We start from the raw sequence: 26,226 nt of genomic DNA, 5'->3' as shown, positions 1-26,226 counted from the left end.
GTATTGTCTATATCTCTTGAGGTGTAGTATGTGAGGCTACGTTCACACTGCAGGAAAATCTTTTTTTGCAGGACCTGCATCTAATTTGCTAAAGTCCCTCTGAACGGCACATGTCCGATTTTTTTTACACCAGACCCAGGCCACTTTTATATGTGGTCCTAAATATGTATAATATCTGATCTTTTGGAATGCGACTGCTGTGTGAACTGTCGAGACGCATTTATGCAACCTGCATGTCATCGATAGGCGACAGACGTCAAAATTCAGCGTTCAACGAGGCGGTAGAAAGCGGAGAAATCAACAACCATGGCCGATGAAACACGGAGAGCATTCAATGGAGGGAAAGTGAGTTTTGAATTTAATTACTATTTCGGGGGGACAACTCTGATATGGGCAAACTTGAGGGATCTCAAAGAAGAATGTGCTGAATTGCTCTTCAGAAGTGACAGAAAATGGAGCAGACAGTGGACTTGGCTTACTGTTGTTTTAATTCCATGCGCTTTATAATCCGGCATGCCCTATAGTGCAGAAAATATGGTAATCTCCTTCATTGAAAAACGAGAACCTTTTTTCAGGTCTTGTAGCCTTTCTGGGCTGAGACCTTCTCTTATACATACTCGGGGGGACTATAAAGCTCCCGTTAAATCCTTCTTTTAACAAGCCACGGCTATACATTTAATCTGGGGCAATTAATAATTCTTTTGGGATTTAAATCTTCTCTTGAAACAGAATCTTTTTTTTCCCTGTATGACAAACTTTTCTTGGAGATAAAACTTTCTTGAGGTGAATCTCTTTTAAGACAAGAGCCCCAGTTCTAGATAAGTCAAAACTACAATTTTCCCCTTAAAGGAATTTTACTTCCTGCAGGCGATAATAAAAGCATTTGAGTCAAATTTAGGGCTCCCTACCTGGCGGCGATTCCTCCCTGCCTCAGATTGGACACCCGCGGTTTCCCGTCCTTGTCGATGCCCCCCGACACAGTCAACCCCAGCGTGGTGCCCTCCTTCTTCATCAGTTCCACCACGGTGCATCCCCGGAACTCATCTGGATATTGCAAGTATGTGAGTGCATCGCTTGATTTATTGCGGCTGAGTTAGCATGAGCATTGGCGCTACCTGGTATGCTCTGCCTCCGGATGGCCAACGCACCGTCTGATGGACGTGAGCCTGCCGAGTGTTTGGTGTACGGACCTTCATCTGTAACCACAAAACATAAAAAATTGATTTCCCTTCCAGATGAAAAAATACAGGGTGTTCCAAAATTCTTGGGTATATTTGAAGTCTACATATGTCCTTAACTATAAACGGTATTAAGATAAAAGTTGTGCCTTAATAAAGATAATTAGACTCAGGCTATTGATTTGTTCATTTCTTTTACGACCCATTAATGGTGTTCACTTTTACAATTTGCAAAAACTGAATCCTGGGCTGTTGTTCAACATAGATTTTGCAGAAAATTTAGGAAGGGGTCACCAGAGAGGAAGTCCATAGTGAGAAGGTATGGTAAATTCATAATGGAAGGGTGCTTATCCCAGCTAAGAGAACGGGACACCCCACGACTCAAAAAAATGTGATTTAACAAGTTTGAACTGCTTTCCAGCGGAGCTGCCGTAAATCGAGTAGGAGAGCCAGTGGGGATCTTTAGTGTCCGTTAAGCATATCTTAAGAAGACAACTTTTTAGATCAGGGGATGGAGTAATAATAGTCTGTAGTTTTCAATAATCTCGGTCTGTGCAGCCCTTTGAGACTCCTTGTGATTAGGGGGTCACAAATAAATATGACTTGTCTTGACTGTACATAACACCTTACAAGCTAGTCTGTTAGTCCAACAGTTGAAGGACACTGAAAAACCAGCTTGTCGTGACTTTTGCATTACAATGCAACAGAAGTTGACGGATTTTACGACTGACTTGTTTTCAGCGATGAGATTTTCCACGCAGATGGCAAAGTTAACAGGCATACTGTAACAATCGCATGCAATGCAATGCTTGGACCTTTTTGGCAAAAATTTGACAATCGGATTGAGGTGTGTCATGTGACCAATGGTGCTTACATTGATCATCTTTGATCATTCCATATAGAAAATGTGATTAAAAGCTTTCTGAATTTACCAGATGTGTTTTTCTAACCTTTATAATTTCCGAGATATTCAATGTCAAAATGTGCTTTTGGAACACCCTGTATATTAGATGTTAAAGAGAAGAGAATTAAAAAAAAAAAAAGATAAAATGATGATGGCTTAGGGAAAAAAACACGGGAGTTATCTGAGTTTGTTCCATTCCACGAGTCTAACATTTCATGCAAACACACATACACCCACAATAATCCATAGTGACACACTCCACATAAATATACACGCTGCTGATGCATCAGAAGTGAGACACCAAGTTATCATGCCTTCTCACCAATCCGACAACTCCTGCAAACATTCACAATCAATTGTAGCGACACGCTACACAGAGTACACATTATGATGCCAGCACTTGTCTTTCCTGTTATCCCACATCATGAATTTTAAATCTCTCTCTCCATCCTGCACCGTTTCACTCTCACACACACTAGAAAGCTTTCTCATCCCATACATACAAAATTGTCAATCAGTGATCAATTGCCAGGATATGATACGTGTACTGTCGTCCCTCTCTCTCTCTCTGCGTGTGTCTGTGCAGCTCTACCTTTATTCACCCTGCGCAGAATCTGACATCGGCATTTGAACGAAACGGCGATCATGATGAAGCCCCCAGCTCGGCGTCGTCGGCCACTCAGCCAGCGCCATGCACACTAAACAGCCTCTGCCCTTTGCCCTTGTCCTGCCTGCTCCTTTTCCTTTTGCTTTTCCGTCCTTCGGCCAGCGAAACCTCACCAAGACGCCATCAAACAGATGAGGAAGAGTGCGACGAGGGAGGAGGAGGCGCAGAAGGAGGGGGAGGGCGCTGCAGATGTGGAGCGCAGCCATGAAATGAGGATGAAGAGGGGGAGGGGGAACCCAATCTGATGGCATGATGACGATGAAGGGGGGCGTGGAAGATGGTACGAGGGGAGGATGTTAGAGGACGCCAACGTTAGGAGGATGGAGGAAGTGCATCATATATTAAAGGATAACGGAGGAATCAAAAAAGCATCTATCCTCTGAGGTGGGTTGAAATCATTTGTTCACGGACCCTTTAAATCAGGGATGTCAACCTCAGTTTGGATCTGAGGCTGGATCCAGACTTTCTGTTCTCAGGCAAGCCGAACCAGTAAAAATACTGCAAAATATTTAGCTTACTATGGTTTTTCAGTATGATTCTTTATCATTCAGCATACTTTCGTACAATACCTTACATATTATAATCAAGGATGAAGGGACACATTCACAAAAAATGGAGAAAAATGATTTTTATGTTTGGAATACGTTAACTGATTAATTTTTGCCTTATTTGTCGTACTGTTTTGAAATGAATGAAAAATAAATGCAAAATAAAAAGTTTAGCAGTGCATGTGCATTAAAATTAGACTACATTAGATAAAACTACTAGGGTGGACCTACTAAAGCTGAGAGTATGTCCTTTATTGTCCTCTAGCAGTCAGTGCGGCATTTGGTCTGCATTTACTTTAAGAATCATAACTTTTTATATAAATGACCTGGAAACTCGCTATTTTTTTTGAATTAAAGAAATTTATAGCGGGCCGGAATCATACAACTGGCCGGTCTTGCCTGCTGGCCTTATGTTAGGTATGCCTATTTCAAATGATCCTTCATAAACATCAAAATGTGCTCCACGCAAAACTCTAGACTTTCACTAAATGAGGAGTCTTTTCCCTCAATATGAGACTCCCAAATAAAATATTAATCCATTTTCTTACTGGTAGCAGTAGCAATTTGTTAATTTTGCAGGTTTTTAGAAATAATGATGTCGAAATTATGTGCGATTTTGTTGCCGTTATTCTTTTCTTCACACTTAAAGCCATTTCTCAGGAAAGTGTTGTTGTGACAATGATTAGGATTACAGACGCTCCCCTACTTATGAACATTCGACTTAAGAAAAATGGTAGATACGAATATTTTTTTCGGGATGTCAGAAACTATCCGGACATTGCTGTAAGTTAGATTTTGTATTGTGTGCAACTTTTTCCAAGTACAGGACAGTACTGTAGTGCTTCTTTCCGCCGCTACCGGCATTTGGTGCTGTGAGAGGACACCCAGCATCCACCCCAAGAAGAAATCCGCTTCCTCTTCCTACTTCATGTGTAAACATTCTATACTGTCTATGTCTATACTATCTATACTAAGAACTTTGACATTTTTATTGTTTAATATCTCGTGTATTTATTCAATAAAGTTGGTGTAAAGTGTAAAGAAGAGGCGAGCCGTTTCTTTTAAAATACAAATGGAATAAGAAAGCTTGATGCGGTTGAGAAAAGGGTCTGAACGCTTTTTTTCGGCCACTTTTTACCACAGGGGAGGACCTCTTGAAGCCCATCTTCCAAAAGTAAGTTAAAGTCAACTTTATTTATCTTTATAGAGCATATTATCTTAAGAAATGTTTAATTTTTAGTCCGAAACAATACAGGTTACGTATACAAGCCTTCAACATACTTATACACTTCTTAAACATACAAAACATAGCACTGACGCAACTTACGAACAAATCCAACTTACGAACAAGACTATTGTTCGTAAGTAGGGCAGCGTCCGTATTTACTTTTAAGTAAATTTGTGTGCCTATACGTTGTATTTGAAGGGACTTTGCTTATTGATTGGCAGCCCCTAGTTGTAAAAAAAAAAATTCATGCCTCGGAAATCAAGCAAAAATACATTAACTATCATATAAATTTGTAATTCTTGTTCCAAAGGCTCTTGTCTTTTAAACAACAAAGATGCCTTTTTTGCACTTTTTAAAAAAAAAAGGTATATATTTGCAGGTGTATAACATACATACCTGGAATATTTTGTAATATTATTGCAATTGTATTTCTGTATTATTTCTCTCATAATATTTATGTAGTAGTATTTTTGTAATATTTATTTTGGAATATTAAACCCCAAACATTCTATCTACAAGCGGTGGGTATCTTTGTGAAATGTCTGTGGTCTGTGCAGCCCTTTGAGACTCCTTGTCATTAAGGGCTATCCGCTATACAATATGTTAACCCATTTTGTAACAATGACAATAAAGGTATATTCTATTCAATTCTATTCTATACAAATAAACATAACTTGACTTGACATTTGTATGTATTTTCTCTTTCATTTGACAAACACTCATTTCTTATTGTTTAATATTTTAGAATATTCTGTTTTGTGCAGTATTTTCTTTTTTGTCGACAAAATGTAAATATTTGAATAAAGGTTTTTTAAAAATCCGATTCATCGATCAATCAAACAAGTAATTGTCGGATTAATCAGTTATTAGAATAATTGTTAGTTGCAGCCTACATCATTGGCCCTTTGTGTGTCTACAACCAAAATACTACCACAGAAATACTAAAAATTACTAAATAGAAAAACTAAAAATTAAATTTATTGCTTAAAAAACATTACAATTATTCTGCTTTCATTCTGAAAATATAAAAAATATATTAGAAACACTCTATAATAAAAAAAAATACTGCTATAAAAACATTACAACAGCAATACTACAAAAATACAACCACAGTTATACAGTATTACAAAAATACTACAAAATACCATTATGGAAATACTAAAAATGCTACTATGGAAATACTCGAAAAATATTTCTATAGAAATACTACAAAAATACCACCACACTAATACTATAATTAAAAAAATAATACTATAGAAATATTACAACATAAAACTATACTACAAATATTCTACTGTACTACAAAAATACTACAGAAATACTAAAAAATATTAGTATGGAAATACTACAAAAATACTACAGCATAAATACTCCAAAAATAAAACTACAGTAATTCTACAAAAAAGAACACAACAATTCGACTGCAGAAATTGTTCGGTGTGTGGTGAGGATCCCTTAAACACACGGCGAATGTGCTTACTACTGCACTAAAGCTAGATATCAATTATAGTGATAAAAACACAGAGATAATATATTATTTTGATTTTTTTTTAATTGTGAGCGTTTTAAATTACATTTTATTAAAATAATCTATTTAGAAACAAATATAAAGAATTACAACATGTAGATGTCTGCAAATATGAAAAATCCTGGCGACCTATCCTCCAGGATCAGCCCACCACTACAAATAGTTGCCCACTCTGCTTTAGGGTGTGAAGTGTGATATGAATGAAAAGGTAAATACGCAATTTACCATCATCTACAGTCACCCACAAACTTGTTGTAGTTCAACAACTAACAACCTCAGAACCCATAAGAACACGCAAAAACACACAAACTGGAAAAAGTGTGCACTGGTCCTTTAAATCAATTTTTTCACGCCTCTCAGCGTGCCCATCATAAAACTACAGCAGAGCATGGGGCATTTACACGCTTCATGATGATGATGTCATCATCAGGGGGAAAATGCTACGAACACACGTGATTGGTTGCAATTGTGGAAAAAAGCCACGGCCATATCTAGGTCAGTGTTCCAGATCCAGATTACGCAGATCAATTTCACTTGCATGTTTTCTAATTTAAATTCAAAATAAATAATGGCATTATTATTAACATATCATTAATGCATTACAAATTACACAGTTCCGGTGTCTTTCACAACTTGATTCCTGACAGCCAAGCAAATAAAAAACTTACAAGGATACGTCTATATTTGTGTGAACAATTAAAAATAACACGACTTAACTAATTCATCACATCTGAAAGAAGTTAACAGCCACATGTCAAGCAACACGTGTATAATAAGATGGTTGTGATACTGGCATACTGCTGCAACTGTTACCATGGCAACAAGCTGATGAATAATTGAAGGGAGTGAGCGACCCTGCAAGTGGATGGAGCAATTTTTAGCATGAATCACACACACACAGGTCAGCTTCACAGGCTTCACTGATTTCTTTAAAGGGACAGTGTGTATAATTTGACCATTAGATGTTGCTGAATATTTTGGTGCAACTGAAAACAAGTGTTAAAAAATACAAGGAAGAATACAAAATATGGAGACTAAAGGTTACCAAACCGCACTATTTTCTTGCCTAGTCTTTTGGTTTTCGGGTACACGTAGCAACAAAATGCCTGACAATTATGTCAGCCCTTGCTCATGTTATGTCAAATAAATGCAAATTTCTCAGCCTAGGAGTATTGTGAGAAATGCTTGTTTATATGATAGTGTGTGTGTTTCTGCTTATTCTTTATTCCAAAAAGGTTTTTTTTAACAATAAAGTACACAAAGATTTGTTTCCTTTGTCATGTTTTTCTGTGTTTGTTAATATCTTTCAGGACGATTTTCTGTTTTCTCCATTCGTTTCTGGCACTGTGATTGGAAATATTGTGTAATGAGTTAAAATCTAGTTCCATTTCACATGTAATCTGTGTCACTAGGGGTCTAGTGGTTGGGTTTTGGCAGGTTAAACCGCCGCGACCTGGGTTTGATTTCCATTGCATACCATGATTTGTGATTATTATGGAGCGATATTATTCTACTGTTCAATCATTGCACTCATGTATATTAAGGATTTTTTGGGGGCCGATACCGATAATGATTATTAATATTAAGAGGCGGACGATAACCGATATCTGAGACCGAAATACATTTGCTGTAAAAGTTTAATAAATGGCATAAGAAACTTTTAATAATGCAAAAAGAAAAATAATATGTTTTATAAATTCAAACAAAACCTTACTAGCGCACTGAAAACTTTTACAGTAAATAAATTAGAATTTCAACACAACTAACATGACTAGTATTTCACTTTAACTTGACTAATAAGTGTGGTGGTTTACACAGGGAGAATCCAATAAAAACGGGGTCTCAGTCACAATGGTGCCCTGGTTACAGCGATGAATGAACTATGTAAAATAAACATGTATTACAATACGGCTACGAGTACTACTAGTACTCTATATAGAGCCTACTTGTGTATTACTAGTCGTGTTTGTGAACATGGGCTCAAGCACCCCCCAAATTCAACCCAACCACCCCCAAAAGTTCTAGCAGTTTACTTAAAAGGGAGTCAGATTCTGCAGGGGAATCGGATTTAGGCACAACAGCTGTGTTGGCTTCTGCCGTGTGTGCATCGCTTCATTTTGACGACATTTACTCATCATTTCAGGGATGGTCAAAAAGAGGGTATGGAGAAAAAGGACGATAATTGCGAATGTGAAAAGTATTCGCAAATATGAAAAAGATTCGAGACAGCGCTGACTTTTGCTTTAGTCTGTGACCGCGGACAGTGCAGAGTGGGAACTTCCTGCTTAAGAGGCTAAGCCCCTGGTTGCTTATCCAATCAGAAGGCGCGGGGTGGGTGGCGTCAGAGACAGAAAACAGAAAAGGAACAAAAAAGTCTTGGCTCGGCTGTTGCTCAGTGTTATGCCTAATATTGGCTTAATCGGGTTCATAATATACCGAAGCCGTTATTCGGTCAAATTCTCAAATATCGGTACAGATAATCAGCCAGCCCGATAATTGGTTGACCTCTGAAAATACCACACCATTGATGTATAAAATTTGCAACAGTTATACACGAATAAAAGCTCCTAATGTAGTTTTAATTCAATGTGCCTCGTAGTCCAATGTGCCTTATGTAAGAAAAATATATGAAGTAAAAAAGGTCGGGGAGGTTCAAGTATAATCAGGATTTTGCATTGACTCAACACCAGATTCAACATGCTCAACACACATTCATGTACTTCTTACAGTTAAAAAACTGAAATGTTTTGAACGACGCTAAACATGAAAAGGAATGTGGCGTTCAAGAGCACTCCGGACGTTCCGCTGAGTGCAGACCGGTGGTAACATGCTTACCCAGCGCGCGCACTAACAGACAGACGCACTCGCACATTTAGTGCTTAGTGGTTAGCGTTAATAGCAGGGGAGCAAACAGGAAGTGGAAGTGCTGTTTAGAAGCCAAAAGAACTGAAATGACACTACTTAGCTCTGACATACTGTAGACTACATACTTAAAAAGGACAGTGTGTAATATTTAGCACTTCCTAGTGGTATTAACTTGATTCATTGAAAAAAAAAAAAAAAAAAAAAACAATATTGACTTAAATACTAAGCAAAAAATGCATATACATTCATAAAAATATGCATTTTTAAAATACACATAGGTTGAGAAAATAGCAGTTATTTGTATAACGCAAGCCTCACCTAGAGGTAGTTGGCATAATTTTCCACCATCTTGCTGCTATGGGTACTCAAAAACTTCAAAAAGGCTAGAAAAAAAAGAAGCAAAACGGTGCGTTTTTCGATCACTTTGAGCCCATGTAGTTTGTACTCTTTCCTGTTCTTTTTGGCACTCGTTTTTGGTTGCACTACACCATACAGTGGTGTTGATATATTACATTGTTCACGAATCCCTAAACTGCCTGGGTTGTCAAAGACCCACTTCCTGTGGTGTGTCTTGGGTTTTGCAGATAGTACTGGTTTCCGTGGTTCACAGGAGGAGAAGCCTTCTGATCTTACTCAGATATAGATACTTTAAAAGTCTGGTATCAGAAATGTGTTTATGAACAACAATATGAAAGCCACAAATCACAAAATGCAAATTGCACGATATGATACTCAAAAATTCGGTACAAAATAGTTTTTCTCCAGTGATCTAGTATCGGTATTGTCACATGCTGCTACCCCTCCATGCCGAGGTAGGGCTCATCTGAGATGACGCGTAACAGCAAAACAACAGCAACCAGATGATGAAGGTGCTGTGTCTGAGTCAGATCAGAAGCCTTCTCCCGCTACTGGTACCCATGGAAACCGTACCGTTTCATGTGGGGGAGCAAACTCCTACCCAAAAAAACGGCCTGGTAAGGGACGGGCACCACCAAGCTGTACTTGCCCAAGACACACTATAGGAAGTGGTGCCCCAACGACCCTAATGGTTAAGGGACCCATTAACCATGATCAGCTTTGATACCTGGTATTGGTACTACCCCATTTGTAGGTGCAAGTATGTACTCTGTAAGTATGTATATTTGAATATATTTAAATTCTTTGAAATTATTTCCAAATATATACTACTGTATATGAATGTAGGCTTCAGCCAACCCCTTTTGGGCACTTGTTTATGTATTGTATGATTGTATTGTACAGCTGTTATTTTTTTCAAGTAGTTTTTTGATTCCTTTTGTTAATTAATGATTTGTTTATTGTAATCAATAATTAATAGTTTTCCCTTGTGCTGTGCCTGAATAAAATGCCACAAACAAACAGCCAAAAATGTCGGCCCTTTAAATTCAACGTTCTTACATACACAGTGGTTTCAGAGACTAATTTACACATAGACAACATGAATGGTGCAGGGGTGACATATTTCTGCCTCGTTAATATGCAAATGTATGCGGCCTTATTGTATCCAAATTGCAGGCACACGCAAGTCGATAGATACCATCTACAGTTACTTTTTTGGGGGTGCACTTTATCAAGATGATTCGGGGACAAAATTGAAAAATACACAAAAATCCCAGCTCTCACACTTCCAAAAAGGCAGCCACTCTTGCACTGCGTTCTACTGCCTTTGGAGTAGAGCCTATCTAGCTAACAAGTAACTATATATGCGCGCGCTGGGATGTGTCTCTGCTCTAGCGTGTAAAACTTGGCAGTGTTGGTGAAATTCCTGTGGTGTATCAACATTTGTTATTACACAAAGAGCACCTGGTGGCTCAGTTTCACGTGCATGCTCTTCAATTATACATCAAAGTGTACACGAAAACAATAGGCATGTGTATGGAGTCGTGTTTGGGTGCCTATCTGTAAGTGAGTTTTACATGTGCAGAAGGAACGACTTTAGATATTTGATTCATCAGTCAATAATTTTGTCGATTGATTGACAAATCAGATTAAATACAAGCCTGTATTATCAAATAGAAAATTATTTCAAATCAAAATAGTAAAAAAAAGTCATAATTAGGTGATTGGTATGGACCGTAGATTGAAAGGAAATAAGGAAAAAAAAAATTTGAATGGAAAAAAATTACTTGCGTCAGACGGATAACGCAGCAGAGCCATCAACATTATAAACAACTGTTCGCAACCTGGCCACCACGTCTTTGACCTCTTGCCCTCTGGTAGGCGCTACAGGTCTCTTTAAACTCAGACTAACAGGCTTAAGGACCGTTTCTTCCCCAGGGCTATTACCACCCTAAACAAGCACTCAAAACAATGAAAACTATATATCTTGCAACTTATTTGGGATTGTTTCTTGCTGCTAATGTTATTGTACTATTTTGCATTGCACTATTGTTACGACGCATTTAGGCCGGGAGTGCAACACCGTGTTTCTACCACTAGCGGCGGTAGCACTGTAGCACTTTTCTACTTTTAAGACTGGTAAGAAGTAATGTCATTGGGATTTTTCTGGGTCTCTTAGCCAGTGATATGCATCTGAATACACATACAAGTGTGAGGTCTTGCGTCTACAGTATCGTAGATTTTTTTCAAGCATGTAGTTTGTGCAAGTTCTGAAAAAATGATGAATGATAAATGACGTGCTAGAGGACTAAAGACGGATGTTTTTAAATTTCATAAACGTGGATAAATTTGCGTCCATTAAACAAAAATTATGACCACTTGATTAAGAAAGGGGGCAGCACGGCGGCACAGTGGTTAGCGCATTTACGGCACTGTTCTGAAGTCGTGAAATCGAACCACCTGTGTGGAGTTTGCATGTTCTCCCCGTGCTTGCGTGGGTTTCCTCCGGGCACTCCGGTTTCCTCCCAGATTCCAAAAAGGTGCATGTCAGGTTAATTGGTCGGTCCAAATTGTCCCTAGGTGTGAATGAGCGAGCGAATTGTCTGTCCCTGTGTGCCCTGCGACTGGCTCGCAACCGCTTCAGGCCCACTGCCCAAAGACAGCTAAGATGGGCTCCAGCACCCCCGCGACCCCACTGAGGATAAGCGGTGCAGATAATGGATGGATGGATGATTGAGAAAGGATAGAATTGTGACCACGCCCCATAGCTGAAGGTAAATATATTTGTATCTTTCTTGTTTGCAGTATTTCTTGACATTTTTACGAAAGAACTCTACTCGTACCTTGTTTTGAAACCATTTCTTTTTACGCAAATGATGGTCAAAATGAATCACACGGAACTGAGACACATTTTAAGTGGGATACTTTTAAAGATGGGACAAAGGCACTGTCATTTTTATTATTTCATATATTTTATGAAACCATTAAACATCAAAAAGTAGAAAAAATGCGCTGAAGATATAGGTTTTCATCTGGAGAACGGGTTTGGCGGTTTTGTTGAAAGATATGGTGTGCGTTTGAAAAAATATATACAGTATATTATTGGGGATACCTCATGTGTGACCCCTTTTCAAGGTTTATTTATTTTCCTTACGCTGAGGTTTTTCAGTTTTCTAGTGTCTATTAATATTTTCCACATAATTAAATCATCTTCATGCTACATTTAAGAAAAAATTTGTAATTATCCGATATTTTACCAACCGTTTTAATAGTCGGTGGCTAGTCGACTATTAAAATAATCATTAGTTGGAGCCCTATGTGTGAGATGAACGTGTGTGTGGGTGCATGGCTGTATTCACAAGTGAACAATGCGCGTCATCTGCAGGTGTGCCACTCACGTATTAAGCGTGTTTGGTACTTGCTGGTGTAGAAATAGACGTCGTCGTATCCTTCCTGGTAGTCGTCAGCGGCGCGGTACCTCCTCCTGCGCCTCCTTTGGAGCAAGCGCAGGAGAGCCAGGAAGCGCTCCATCCTTACCGGCCTCGCAAAACACGGCTAGTCGCGAGAGGCACTCACGAGAAACGTCAGTGGTCACACAAAGAAAGTCAGCTCGGGTTTCTTCTCGCGCGTGCAGGCAAACACCTCTGGATGGCGCACGCTCTCATTGTAGCCCCTCCTCCTCTGCAGCCTCCTCCTGCCCTGCTTCGGCCAATCACAACGCTGGCAGAAACTCACACATACACACACACTTGCACACTCTCTCACAATGGTGTGCGATCGTGTGTGTAAATGTGCACTTGAAGAGTCAGCAGACATGACTTTCTTTTTTTTTCTTCCTTACATCCTCCACACATTTATCCCTCCATCCTATGCACCATTCATTTTTCTTTTTATGACACACACTCGTGTACACGCACACTTGATTCATCTGAGGGGTCCATTAACTAAAGGCATTGCAGGGTTTTCCACAAAGGACATTGAAGAAGAGATGAAAATTGATACAATAACTGTCTTGAGTAATGCACTGCAAAGTAACGTGTTCTGCAAAGCCTTTTTTCAGTTACAAGTACTTTAACGCACTATTAATACGTATTCTGGAACTCAAACGTCATTACCTTGTGGTGCATTGCTCCACTACTTAATAAAGCCATTCCTGGATTTCAAAGACATCTAATTGGTATCTGAACTTTCTTTGCTGAAGACGGATTAATTAACCCTTAGTCCTCCAGCATCACACCACTGATCACAACAACTAAGTGGAGTTGGCGTATTTTTATGGTTCTACAAAGTACAATTCAATAGTACGTGGCATTGTCTCAAGCACAACAATGCAAGAATTTACTCCCAACTGATATTCTCTTTACCGTATTTACTCGCGTATAAGCTGTATTTACCGCTATTAAAAATATACTAAAAGCAGGCGGTCAGCTCAATTGCACAAATATGGTTGTGTGTCAATAGTAGCAAATGGTATACAGAAACAGCAAACCAACGGGAAATCAACGGGGCAAACATATGCACAGAATTAACAGTAAACGTGTTCTGAATTCTGGTCTTTTTATTTTTAATTGATTTTTCGCAATACATCATGCCTGGAAAACATTTAAAACAACTGGGGCAGTACTAAGCCATGAAGGAGGAAATCTTCTAGTGGTTTGAAGCTAATCGACAAAATGGTTACACTGTACTGAGTGTCTTGGCTAAGTGTTAGGTTCCAGGCTAACAAGATTACACAAGAAATATGAAGGCTTCACTGCTTCCAGAGCAACACATTTTCTTATAATTATTTTATTATATGGCTATTTTTAATTAGTCATAGGTGGTCAGCTTCAGTGCAAGTACATACGGTAATTTGTAACAAGATAGTTAATGACAGAGTAACGCACTACTTTTCAGTGTCTGTAATCTGGGGGGTAACGTAATTACTTTTTAAATAAAGTAACGGTAACTGATTACTTTTTTTCAGTATCGTGCCCAACACTGATAAGAAATGATTATAAACTACACTTTCAAGATGCAACTGGGCGAGATAGCGTCTTGTCATGGCAGAACTACATCTCTAATCGTTATCCAATATATTTCATTAAAGGCCACAAATCCTTGATTTCCTAAATTTTGCAACATTCGTTTCCAGTCTTCCTTGATAGGACAAACTGACTATTCAAGGAGTGCCCCACTTCAGTAGCCATGACAACCAGGCCTTGAAACACCTAAATATACCAGTTTGTCCATTCAAAGACAGGAAAAAAGGAGTGTTAAACTTAGGAAGTATTGGAGCTGTGCATATGTAAATATGAATTTCCCTTAGGAATGAATAAAGTATCTATCTATCTATCTATCTATCTAGTCAAGTCACATTTATTTGTATGGGATTTAATCACAAAAAGTCTCAAAGGGCTGCACAGACCACCATTACAACACCCCTTGATCTGAACCTACATGAAGGCAAGGAAAAACTAAAAGACAAAAAAATCATCTTAAGAAAAATTAAGATAGAAGGGGTTTTACATGAGGTAATCCCCCTTCCAGGTTGACCAGAGTGCAAAGGAGGTTGCAAGGGCATCAACAGACAATACACAGTCAACATCAACAATTAACTGTATACCCACAATACTTGTTTCAAACAGGTAACATCAAATATTTAGGTGTTAAAATTTCAGCTAATCCAAGTAGATTAACAGACTTATATTTCCGCCCACTGCTGCACATCGTTTGTAACGTCCTTCAACATTGGAGTCATTTCCCCATATCACTTCTGGGACAAATAGCAACCGTTAAAATGAAAGTTCTACCCAAAACAAACTACTTATTTTCAATTATTCCATTCAAAGCAACATCCCACTAAACGCTAGGTTCTGCACTTTTCTGTAGGAAAAAAGGATTTCCCTATCCATGCTCCAAGGGAAAAAAACCTGAAGGAAGTCTTGATGCACCTAATTTTAAGTATTATTATTTAGCTAACTAACTACAATCTATCCATCTACCAATCCATCCATTATTTGCTCCACTTATCCTCAGTACGGTCACAGAAGTGCTGGAGCCCATCCCAGCTATCTTCGGGCAGTGGGCTGGGGACATTCCGAACCAGTTGCCAGCCAGTTGCAGGGCACACAGAGACAGACAATTGACTCGCTCATTCAAACCTAGGGACAGTTTGGACGGTCAATTTACCGGACATGCATGTTTTTGGAATGTAGGAGGAAACCAGAGATACCGGAGGAAACCCACGCAAACACGGGGAGAACATGGAAACTCCAGACGTAAGGGCTCATACCTGGATATGAACCCATGACCTCAGAACTGTTCCACGTACGCGCTAACCACTCAGCTGCCATGCCGCTCACCAACTACAATATCTTCCTTTATGGGCACATTTTAGTAGTGACCCTTGTTGTTGGTTATTTTTTGTATATGGTCCTCAGAGGATAAAGTTTAGACTTCCCTGCGGAGCCCTGTTTAAAGGCTGTCTCTGTGCAAAATTATTTTGTGGAGATCATACTCATGTCACCCTTTGGGGGGATTATGGGTCATCTCATGGATGATTTTATGTTTTAACAGATTAAGTCATTTCAACATGCTTTGTGCAGAAAATGTAATGGATATTTGGAAAGGACTTCCGGTCTGAATTTGACACTGGGAGTCAGATCATGAGCTGTCGCCTTACACTTTAAGTTTGATGATCTGCATTTATTGATGCAAAGTGTAAAGCAGCCACGTAGTGCACAAACTATCCCCGAGTAAAGCCAGTTCAACACAATACTCATTTTCTACACCCTTTTTTAACATTTATATTTTCTTTCGAATGAAGCCGAAAATACACTTCTGGTCATTTTTGGCCAAAAACTATCCGTAACGAAAATTCGGTGCATTTAAATTTCATTTAAATTTTTATTGATTAGTTTCTCTTTACATAAAGTTTTTTAGCAAACGTAAAATCAGAACTTACATAATTTTGATACTTTTGACTTGTACGTGAATTCTTTAAAAACATATATTGGGCGTTTGCCTTGTAATATGCTGGCAATCAGCCTAAGGGTGTACCCTGCCCACTGCCCAGTTTCAGCAAGGATGAGGTCCAGCCTCCCTGCAACACTAGTGGATAATGAATGAATGAATCACTGAATGAATGAATCACTGAATGAATGAATGAATATCAGAGGTTCATAGCTACATTACTTCTCACCTAACTGCACTTCTTTTCAAGAAAGTTCTTTCTAAATGTAATGCAATCATAAAAGCTTTGCATTTATTTAACCTTGGTGCTATGGTACCACGTTAATATTAGTTGAGAAGTTCAGATTGAGCATAAATGACGAAGTGATTTGACACCATCTTAGGACAGCAACAGAATGAAATTTAAATGCACCGCATTTTCGGTACGGAAAGTTTTTTGCCAAAAATGACCAGAAGTGTATTTTCGGCTTCATCCGAAAGAAAATATCAATGTTAAAAAAGGGTGTAGAAAAAAAGCATTGTGTTGAACTGGCTTTACTCGGGGATAGTTTGTGCACTGCGTGGCTGCTTTTCACTTTGCAAATGATAAGGTAGAAAGAAAGCGCTATCAAAAAAGGAGTTCCGCCTTGCCTTTACTCACAAAACGTTTTCTCAAAAGTTTGTGTGTACCTTTCCTTCTACATTTGTTAACTGCTATACAGACTTTGGCTAATGTCTGCGTGCTAACGCTAGAGAGCGGACTTTCTATTGTCGAGCAGTTTGAATTTGTAAACATGTACTTTGTGACTTTTAATCTGTTCGCACCCAAAGTTGATTGGTTGGCACTAAGCTATGTATGGGAGGAATTTATTTTAATATTATTGCTATTGCAAATATGTAAGTGTGACACTTTGCATTAAGCTGCAACGAATGCCGAATAATTATGGTCATCAGTTTCTTCCTCCTGTCGTTTTCTTGTCACAATGTACTCATAAAAAAAGAGAGGGATTTACTGCTGAGTCAGCAGTTTCCAGTGATTTACTTTTCATTATAACCAGCCATTCTACTCAAAGTACTGAAGTAAATTGAACTTTGCCATGTTATTTGCATTATGGATGCGTTTTTACTTCATCTGCTATAACTTGTTGTCTGACAGGGATTCCTTTTTAAAGCACTTCAAGCCTTTTTTTGTTTCATGAAATCAAAAATATTTTGACAAATAAATGTCGCTTTTGGTGTAATGCACACAAAAAGCTCCATTTGACTTCTCCTTTTTTGCCCAGCGTTTTTTGGTACTCGTAGCAGCAGGATGGTGGACAATTATGTAAGCTCCCTTTCGGTGAGCCTTATTTTATGTAAAATAAATTTCTTGCCTTATGAGTCTTTAAAAAAATTTTACCACTAGGGAGCACTAAAATATACATGGTGTCTTTTAAAAGAAAAAGCCTCTAAAATTAGTAGATAGTAATATGACAGTTATTTATTATTTAACATGCCGTTTAAGCCCAGAAGTGATGAATTACAAAATGGAAAAAAACAAAAAACATTTATTTCGCTGTTGTCATTTTGGTATTTCGATATAGTTTCACAATTTTGCATCCATACTACAAACAGTTTTAGGGATTTTGTCAATAACTGACAGACTTTTAATATTTGTGGTAAGGGTTTTTTTTTGTGGTCATAATCTCCTGTGACTAGAGCGGAGGGACTCTCTGTAAAGTAAGACAGAATAGTAATTAGAATATAGTGTCTTAGAATGTAGTGAAGACAAATCTACTGCAGTAAATTGCGGATGAATAGTTATTATTTGTATTTCGGTAACATAACCTTCACAGAAGAATTAAATCTTCAGTATTACAACCGAGCAGAATGTTGTTGAATCAAGTATTTCAAAAAATATTTGCCATAAATCCCCCGAACAATCGAGTTAAGTTAAACTTCTTGCACTCTCATGTGTTTTGCTACCAACCAGTGAAAAAGTGCATTCTCAGTGTGAAATGACACACAACCGTGACTGATGCATCATCTTTGTCCTTCCTCATTTCCTTCAAATAAAAAGGTTCGACTATGCATCAGCGATGTCAGAAAGACAGACTAACACTCGGTGGAGGGGGAGAACCAGCGAGGGAAAGAGCTTCTAAAAATGACAAGCTACTAGCATTTGCATAGAGTTCATTTGCATATCACTTGAAGGCCTCTGTGTCGCTCTGCTGCTATTGGCTGCCTGATTGAGCACTTGCTAGAGTTGGTTTAATCACATTCGCCACACGTGGCAGCTTATCCTGCTGCTCCACCGCCTGGACACTCCCAAACCTTACATGGGAGAATCACTATGGTCGGTATAGCTTCTTCAATGTCACAGATATGACCTGTAACCTGCGTGGATGTAAAGTAACCGACGACAGCCCACGATGAATTGGGGCACACATGATGACGCCTGAGGTGCTTTGTTGAATGGACGTCTGAGTGACTGACCTTCATTCCTAATGGATACATAAACATACAGGAAGAATACCGTAGAATCTTGAATGGTGTTATGCACTTGAGATAAATGTAATTTTCAGAAATTAACTCTTAAAACCTATTACAACAATGCCGAATATACATTTGTGTCATAAAATGTAGTTCAGTAGAACCCAGTCAAAGATAATCAATAGCAATAATCTATTCTGATGGCTAATAGTTAAGTATAGTCTTAATTATTTTACTACTGCTGCCTAGTAATATCTAAAAGATATTCGTCTAGTTGCTAACATGTAATTCAGCATTTATTGGTGTGATTATTGATATGACAAGATGTTGGAAACACACTGTATGAAATTGAACCTAATATAGATCATAGGAAACCTACAGTATAAATCAAAGCAATGCTTATAGTTTTGGTCTAAACCTGGGATGTCCAAATTATGGCGGAGCAGCTATTTGCAGCCCACAGACCAGCACAAACTATAATGATACTTACTCCAAAAAGGTGTTTTATACAATGTATAATTTTTTTTTCAATATGAAAAGTTGTAAATTAAATATTTACATTTTTATGATTTTTTAGGACATTCAACACTCATATGGGTAGTCCACTTTACTATACCGACTTATACCATGCACTGATAAATTTTTATATTTTCACTTAGTATTTAAAAATATTCAAATAAACAGACATTTTTTTCTTTTTTGTATATCAAAGAAAAACTTAAAAACATTTAAAATCAACCTGGTAGAGGGTATTTGGGTTTCTGTTCAAATAAATAAATGCAGATTTTAGTATGCTTGATGAACTAAGGTGAGAAAAGCAAATCAAAGTGTTTTTACAACCTTTAACTTTTCTGCCATTGGACAACTTGGGTCTAAACCTTTTTTTTTTACTTTTTTCAGAATATACGAAAACATTTAGAACAGGGGTTATGAACCCTTTTAAAGCTGAAAGCTACTTTTCGTTACTGAATGGCGCGAAGAGCTACCATTTTGATATACATTTTCTTATATTATTGCCATGTTGTCACTATGTTATTACCAGGTTTTAATTATTAAATATTAAGGCGACACGTTAAACATCATGTCAGTTAGAAATCAAATGTACTGGTGAGCTATTTTCAGAGCCTGTCCACAGGTACTCAGCTGATCTTAGGAGGCTACCTGGTGCCCCCTGATTTAGAAAATATTCTCAAAAGGTCTTGGGGTGAGGTTTACTATCAATTTCTCCTGTATTTTCTACTCAAGTCAGATCTAGTCTAGTATTAGAAAGATGCCTGAGTAACTGACCTTGATTTTAAATGCACGTGCACACGCACGCACAAAGAGCAAGTGCAGCAACTTCTCAATGAAAGCTGCTAAGTCAAACAGGGGCACCTTTACACACTTAAACACACATTAGTGTGTGTTGGCGCGCATGCATGCTGGGTGAAATCAAGCAGAAAATGACATGATGTTTGTCTGATGCCAGCAGCTCGGTGCTCCACCTGGAGCTGCCCAGGGATGAATGTGCATGTGTGTGTTTAAGTGCCAGCGCAACAAATTAAGAACAAATGTTGCACTAAAAAGGCAAAAACTATGAAAGGCAGTTTAAGAAGGAAATCAAACTTGGTCTCACAGGAAACATCATACTCTCACACATGCACAACTAAGGTCTCATATAGACACAGTCATACCCGTGCAAAAACACTACTATACTCTCTCATAGATACTAGTATACTCTCTCACACATCATACTATACTCTCACTCACACTCTTACTATTTTCTTTCACACATATCAATATGCTCTCATACACACACTACTATACTCTCATACACAAACACACACACAGTACTATACTCTATTAGACACATCACTATGCTTTCATACACACACCACTATACTATCATACACACAAACTACTATTTTCTCTCTGACAAGCACAGTACTATACTCTCTCACACATATTACTCTACTCTCAAACACACGCAACTATACTTTTTTGCACATATTACTATACTCCAAAACACACAACTATACTCTCTCACACATATTACTACACATAATACAATGCTGCCACACACATTCTGCTGTACTCTCGTTTAAACCACTATACTCTCTCACACATACTTCTTTACTGGGAGCAAACCCAGTTTGACGTCAAACTGTACAACATATAAAACAACGCTGAGAGGTGAGGTGATCATTACACTTGGTGGAAAAAAACCCCAATAGTAATATAAATTTTAATGGTGTGATGGAGTGTAATGGACTGCGTGATCTTTACCAGTCTGAGTGGGGGACATAAGTATCATGTTTGAGAGAGTATAATCGTGTGTGTGACAGTTTATAGTAGTACGGATGAAGAGAGTAAAGTAGTGTGTGTATGAGAGTATAATTGTATGTGTAAAAGAATATATCAGTGTGTATGAGAAAGTATAGTAGTGTGTGTATGAGAGTATAATAGTACTTTTGGGGGAATATAGTAGTGTGTATGAGAGAGTATGGTAATGTTTGGGCATTGGTATGACTGCGTCTGTATGATAGTTATTTAGTTAGTTGTGCATGTGTGATAGTACGATGTTACATGTGAGAGCAAGTGTGTTTTATTTCTCAAAAGACCTCTCATAAAAAATAGTTTTCATTTTTTTTGCTTAGTTTTTCTTACATTGTAACGACGGATGAAGTAGTTACACTAGCATACACACACCAGCATTTTATTGTGACCCACAAAGGTGACGTAAGCGACGATTCGCATGCTTTCTTAGAAAATGTGTCACTCAAGAAAAAGATTCACGGACACGCACACGCACGCAGGTTGGCTTGACTCATCCAGAGGACAAGGATGAGCTGAGTTGTGACATCACTGCCTCTTAAAGGACACAGTGTTACTGTGTGTGTATTCTAAAAGTGTTGTGAGATGTCATAAAAAACTGTAAGAAAGTTCTATTAATGATAACAACACATCTACAATGCACATAATATGTAAGTACAAATAGTAAGATTCGTAATGTACATGAATGTTAATCAATCAATTATAATTATGTGTGTAGTCATCTAAGTCAATGTAACATATATTATATACATAAACATTGCAACCACGGTATGTATACATGCAAGTCAAGTACATTTAAGTCAGTACTAGGTATAGTGCAGTTATATCGTTTTACTGTCACGTTAATATTTTAATGAGCACATTAGAAATTTCCAAGTCTTTTCCTTTCTAGTAATTCCCTCTCGTGTCTATTTTTGTCCATTCTTGCAGGAGTGTTATTTTTAAACACAGATGCAGAAAAAGAAACCATTCCACTGATGTGGGACATTTGTGAAAATGAAAATAGCAGACTCAGTGGAAGGTGACAGACAATATGATGTATTAAAATATTTCAGTCCATGAAGCGATTAACATTAATACTTTTGAGGACATTTACAATTCTTGATTGGCAATGTATCGTTGTGGTAGCCGATACCAGCATCAGCTATTATCCATTTGTCACTTACCAATCAGAAACCTGGAATGAAAGGGATGTTAAATTGCCATGAAATAAATGCAACATAAATGAACAATATCATTTCAGTATTTAAAAATGTCAATTGTTTATTGAAGAGAGAAGGGAATTTTATACCTGCCCATTTAAACGTTTATCACTGTATTTTATACGTTATTTTTGACCATTTTAAATTGTGTTCGCCAAATGTTATATAACCATTTTTTTTACGGGATATTTAAAAAAAATGGTTTATTTGATAAACCTGTCTTATCTTGCAGGAGGAGTGACGGAGATCGCATATCATTCAACTTAGATGTTTTCCCAGTACTTTATTAAATGGAAAATGTGTAATATTTAGAGCCTTCCACGAAAAACTTTTATTCCATAAAATCAAGTCAAGTCAATAAGTTTGTTTGCACTTAACAACAAGAAGTCTCAAAAACAATATTGATTTGAATAATAGGCAAAGAATACTTGAACTATCACGGCAATATTATTTTTTATGAAAAAAATCATAGGTAAAAAAAATTGTATTGCTTTTCTATCTATCTCTATCTACCCTGGTCATATTCCTCAAGAGGGATGACCGACAGCAAGACAAACACATACAAAAACAAAGAAAATTTGAAAAAAAAGGGGGAAAGTAGCAAAAACCACACACAAAAATGTTTGGACCATGGGCAACCTAAATGCCCAAACACCCAAACAAACACCCAAACAAGCAGTTAAGCACCTCGGCACTCAAGTTGGTCATGCTTTCGTCCCTCCAGATGAAACGGGACACAAGAAAAGAGGCCAAGTCACTTGGGTCAGGTTGACACAACACACTCTTCTGTTCAACAGCAGGGCTTGACAGATTTCACTGGTTTACCCCTGCCGCATAATATAGGTACCTTATACCTTAGAAACGCGTCAAACATCCCACTATCCTTTTCACAACACCTCTCCACTCATTCCTATCACCAACAAGAGCTCTAGCTTCCACTTTATTTATGCCTCTTTCCTCCAGTGCACTCATAACACCATCCAACCACGTCAATTGCGGCCTTCCTCTTGGTCTCCTTCCATTGACTTCTGCTCTGTAGATCCTCTTCAACATTCGCTCCTCATCCATCCACTCCATGTGTCCAAACCAACCCAGTACTCTCTTATCCACATGCTTGCTCAGTTCAACTACTACTCCAGTTCTAGCTCTCACAATTTCATTTCTCAATCTATATAAGATTGGATTGCTTTTACACAGTGGAATCCCTACTTTGGTCACCGCCATGTTTGTCCAGCAGGATGCCACTACACTGTGCTCTGTGGCACTGGCCCTCGCTCGCAACAGACAGATACAGTGCCATTTATTGGTCAAATATTACACATTGGTGACTACTTCAAATTGTGTGCGCCATGTAACAATTATTTTGTAGAAAACATTTTGGAAAACTCGCTTTTTTTCCTGTTCAACCCATCTAGTCTTGCCCATTTCCACTTTAATTCGGATTGTCTCGGTCACTGTAGCCGATGACAACGTCATTGTCAGTTGCTAATATTGTTGCAGTATTGTATGTAGTCTGAACTGCTGTGAAAAAATATGCTCCGTGTTCTGTTTATGATCGCTTAATAAGGGGAAAGGGAAACATAAATAATTGACAGGTTGGCACGTATGGAATTTTATTCGCTAAATTGTATGTGGTATAGGTATTGATGACTACTTGTGATTTGGGTATCAGTAGGCAAAAAAAATGGATCAAACATCCCTATTTACTGTAGAAGATCTTTAAGAACAAGAAACGAAAAATGACATCCATTTTAGTGATTTAATGACCTATTCAAGTCACTTTGACTAAACAGCCGGATTTATGTTGGTCCATTGCTTCCAGACGATAAAATGTCAATGTGTAACACTCACAACCAGAGTAATGTGTGCATGTGTGAGTGTTGGGGAGGTGGAGGGGGTAATGTACTGGCGCTTTCCGGCCCGCTTTTAATACCCCTGTCCCGGCCACGCAGGAGGGTAACAGCCGGCGGGTCAGCAGGTGGGTGGGCCACTGGGCCTGCTAGCTAAGATAAACTGCTAGCTTAACCTGCTGACTCGACGTAACGTACCGTAACGTGCCACACAGTAACGTACTGTAGCGTGCCGTAACGTACCGCGAAGCACCATTTTTGTACCTGACGTCACCTCGAAGGACGTAACATCACGTCAGCGCACGATCCCACGTCAAGACCAGCCGGCACGCAGAATGCGTCGCACGCGCACGTTCATTTTAAACTTTTACGCGTGCGAGTCAAAAGCCGGCAAACACAAGGCAGCAAACGCTCTCGCGCGCGCACGCGCAGGCAAGGAGTAAGCGAAAGGGGGAGAGGTTTCGGCGGCGGCGGCGGCGGCGCCGCTGGCTCTTTACCTCCTTCCTGGTCCGCTTGCAGACAGGCCGGGATGTTCTTCTTCCATCCGGGCATGATGCACCGTAGGGCGGATAGGGAGTCCAGGGCGGCCCGCTAGCAGACACACAGCACCAGCAGCGGCAACAACATGTTAGCTCGTTAGCTTTAGCTTTGTGGAGGAGATCCACCTCTGTGTGCACTCACTCTTCTCCCTCGCCCCTTCTTCGGCACGCGAGACCCCCACCCTCTCTCTCTCTCTCTCTTTCTCTCTCTTTCTCTCTCCTCTCCCTCCCCCAGTGTATGTCGCTCGACCCCCCCCCCCCCTCCCTCGTCTACTCCATCCCTCTAGAATTTTAGACTAAATGGAGTCTTGCGCTCAGGGTGGTCCTGGGGTGAGGGGTGGTCTTGGCAGAAGTGACGCAAATGCGGTTTAAGGAGCAGCAAATGATGACAACGGTGCGCATGCGCAGTGTACCGTGGTCACCTGCACCTTACTTTTTTTACCTTAGTATTTCTTAAAGGGACAGTGAGTTACATTTGAGCTTGATGTCACTGTATTATGCAGTAGAGGCAAAGACGAGTAAGTTACCTGTCAACAATTCTCCCTGTAATTTTCCTTACAGGTCTGAGCGTTCACACAAACTCGGTGAGCAACGCTTGAAACAACAGTGAGCAACCATAATCCCAAGTGAGGCAAGATAATTAATTATCAAACATGTCCAAACATCAAGTTACATTTTGCTGAGTTTCCGGCAATGCAAAATTATTTTTCTCTTTTGAATGAATTGACTCGTGTACTATTGCAAAGCTTGTACGGCCTACAAACGTCGTTTGTTCTTACAATTCTTTCACAAGATATACATTTCTTTTTATTTCCTGATATATTTTGTGGCATAATATTAACATTTTTGGGGGCTTATTTAGTCGGTTGTACAAGACATAACTGTACTTAATCACATTTTTTAGTGGAAGTACAATGTTGGCAACAAGATTCACTTGATATAATTGGAAAATATTTGAATGCAACACAAACTTTTTCTTCTTTTTTCCGTGTTTTTTTTCTACTTTTTTTTAAATTCCTTTAAAAAAAATCTCATTGTGTTATTTTTTTCCGAGCTGTTACTTTTTTCTTTTTGTTCTCTATTTACTTTTTTCCTACATTTCTTTCTTTTCTTTTTTCCCGCTTTTTTCTAAATTTTTCCTTCTTTTTTCTCTTCCTTTTGTTTCTTTTTTTTCAGCTTTTCACAACTTTTTCATTTTGGTATTTTTTTCTTTTTTATTCTATTCCCCCCTTCCTTCAAGTCATTTTGTGCATAATTTTACATAATATTTGGTCATGTTGGGATTAAAGAAGCAAAAACAACCTGAAGAGCCGTTTAGGACCCAAAAGAGCCGATTCCTTTTAGTGAGCCGAGCCGAAGAAGCCAGTTCTCGACAAACTCTACTAACTTTACTCAACTTTGTTCTACGACTTCAAAATACCGCATTTAGGACACAACGTCAGGGGAACCCGTATATTTTTTACCTTCATGCACTGTAACTTTGACTTAAATCGCTTCTTAATTAGTAATTTTGAGCCCTCATTTTTGTGCTCTGGCTAGATTTTCTTGTGCGCTGAGAATGTGCGAGCGGTGCGCAATTGCGCACGCGCGCAGCTTAGAGGGAACACTGCCTGTCAACCTCAGCCAATTGCTCCCCTGATTA

General features: G+C 38.7%; 1 protein-coding gene across 4 annotated transcripts in view; it reads right to left on the bottom strand.

Annotated features, from left to right (window-relative positions):
• The window catches only part of grip1 (glutamate receptor interacting protein 1), a 47,238-nt gene extending 22,478 nt beyond the window's left edge, over positions 1-24,760 (bottom strand). For 2 of the 4 annotated variants that reach the window (XM_088347823.1, XM_088347827.1), the window contains exons 1-3: positions 12,674-12,847; positions 1,116-1,196; positions 909-1,044 (exon numbers count right to left, since the gene is read on the bottom strand). In XM_088347823.1, the coding sequence (XP_088203949.1) occupies positions 909-1,044; positions 1,116-1,196; positions 12,674-12,806 (350 nt within the window). In that variant the 5' untranslated portion in view covers positions 12,807-12,847. Of the gene's footprint in view, positions 1-908; positions 1,045-1,115; positions 1,197-2,674; positions 2,902-12,673; positions 12,848-24,542 lie in introns of those variants that run through there. The other 2 variants (XM_088347825.1, XM_088347826.1) reach the window with 2 other exon arrangements.
• Between the last annotated feature and the right edge of the window lie 1,466 nt (positions 24,761-26,226).

This window comes from Urocampus carinirostris, chromosome 11, assembly GCF_059441175.1.
Source record: "Urocampus carinirostris isolate Australia breed hairy pipefish chromosome 11, RoL_Ucar_1.0, whole genome shotgun sequence".
Taxonomy (NCBI): Eukaryota; Metazoa; Chordata; class Actinopteri; order Syngnathiformes; family Syngnathidae; genus Urocampus; species Urocampus carinirostris.
This window is presented reverse-complemented; position numbering and strand designations above follow the sequence as displayed.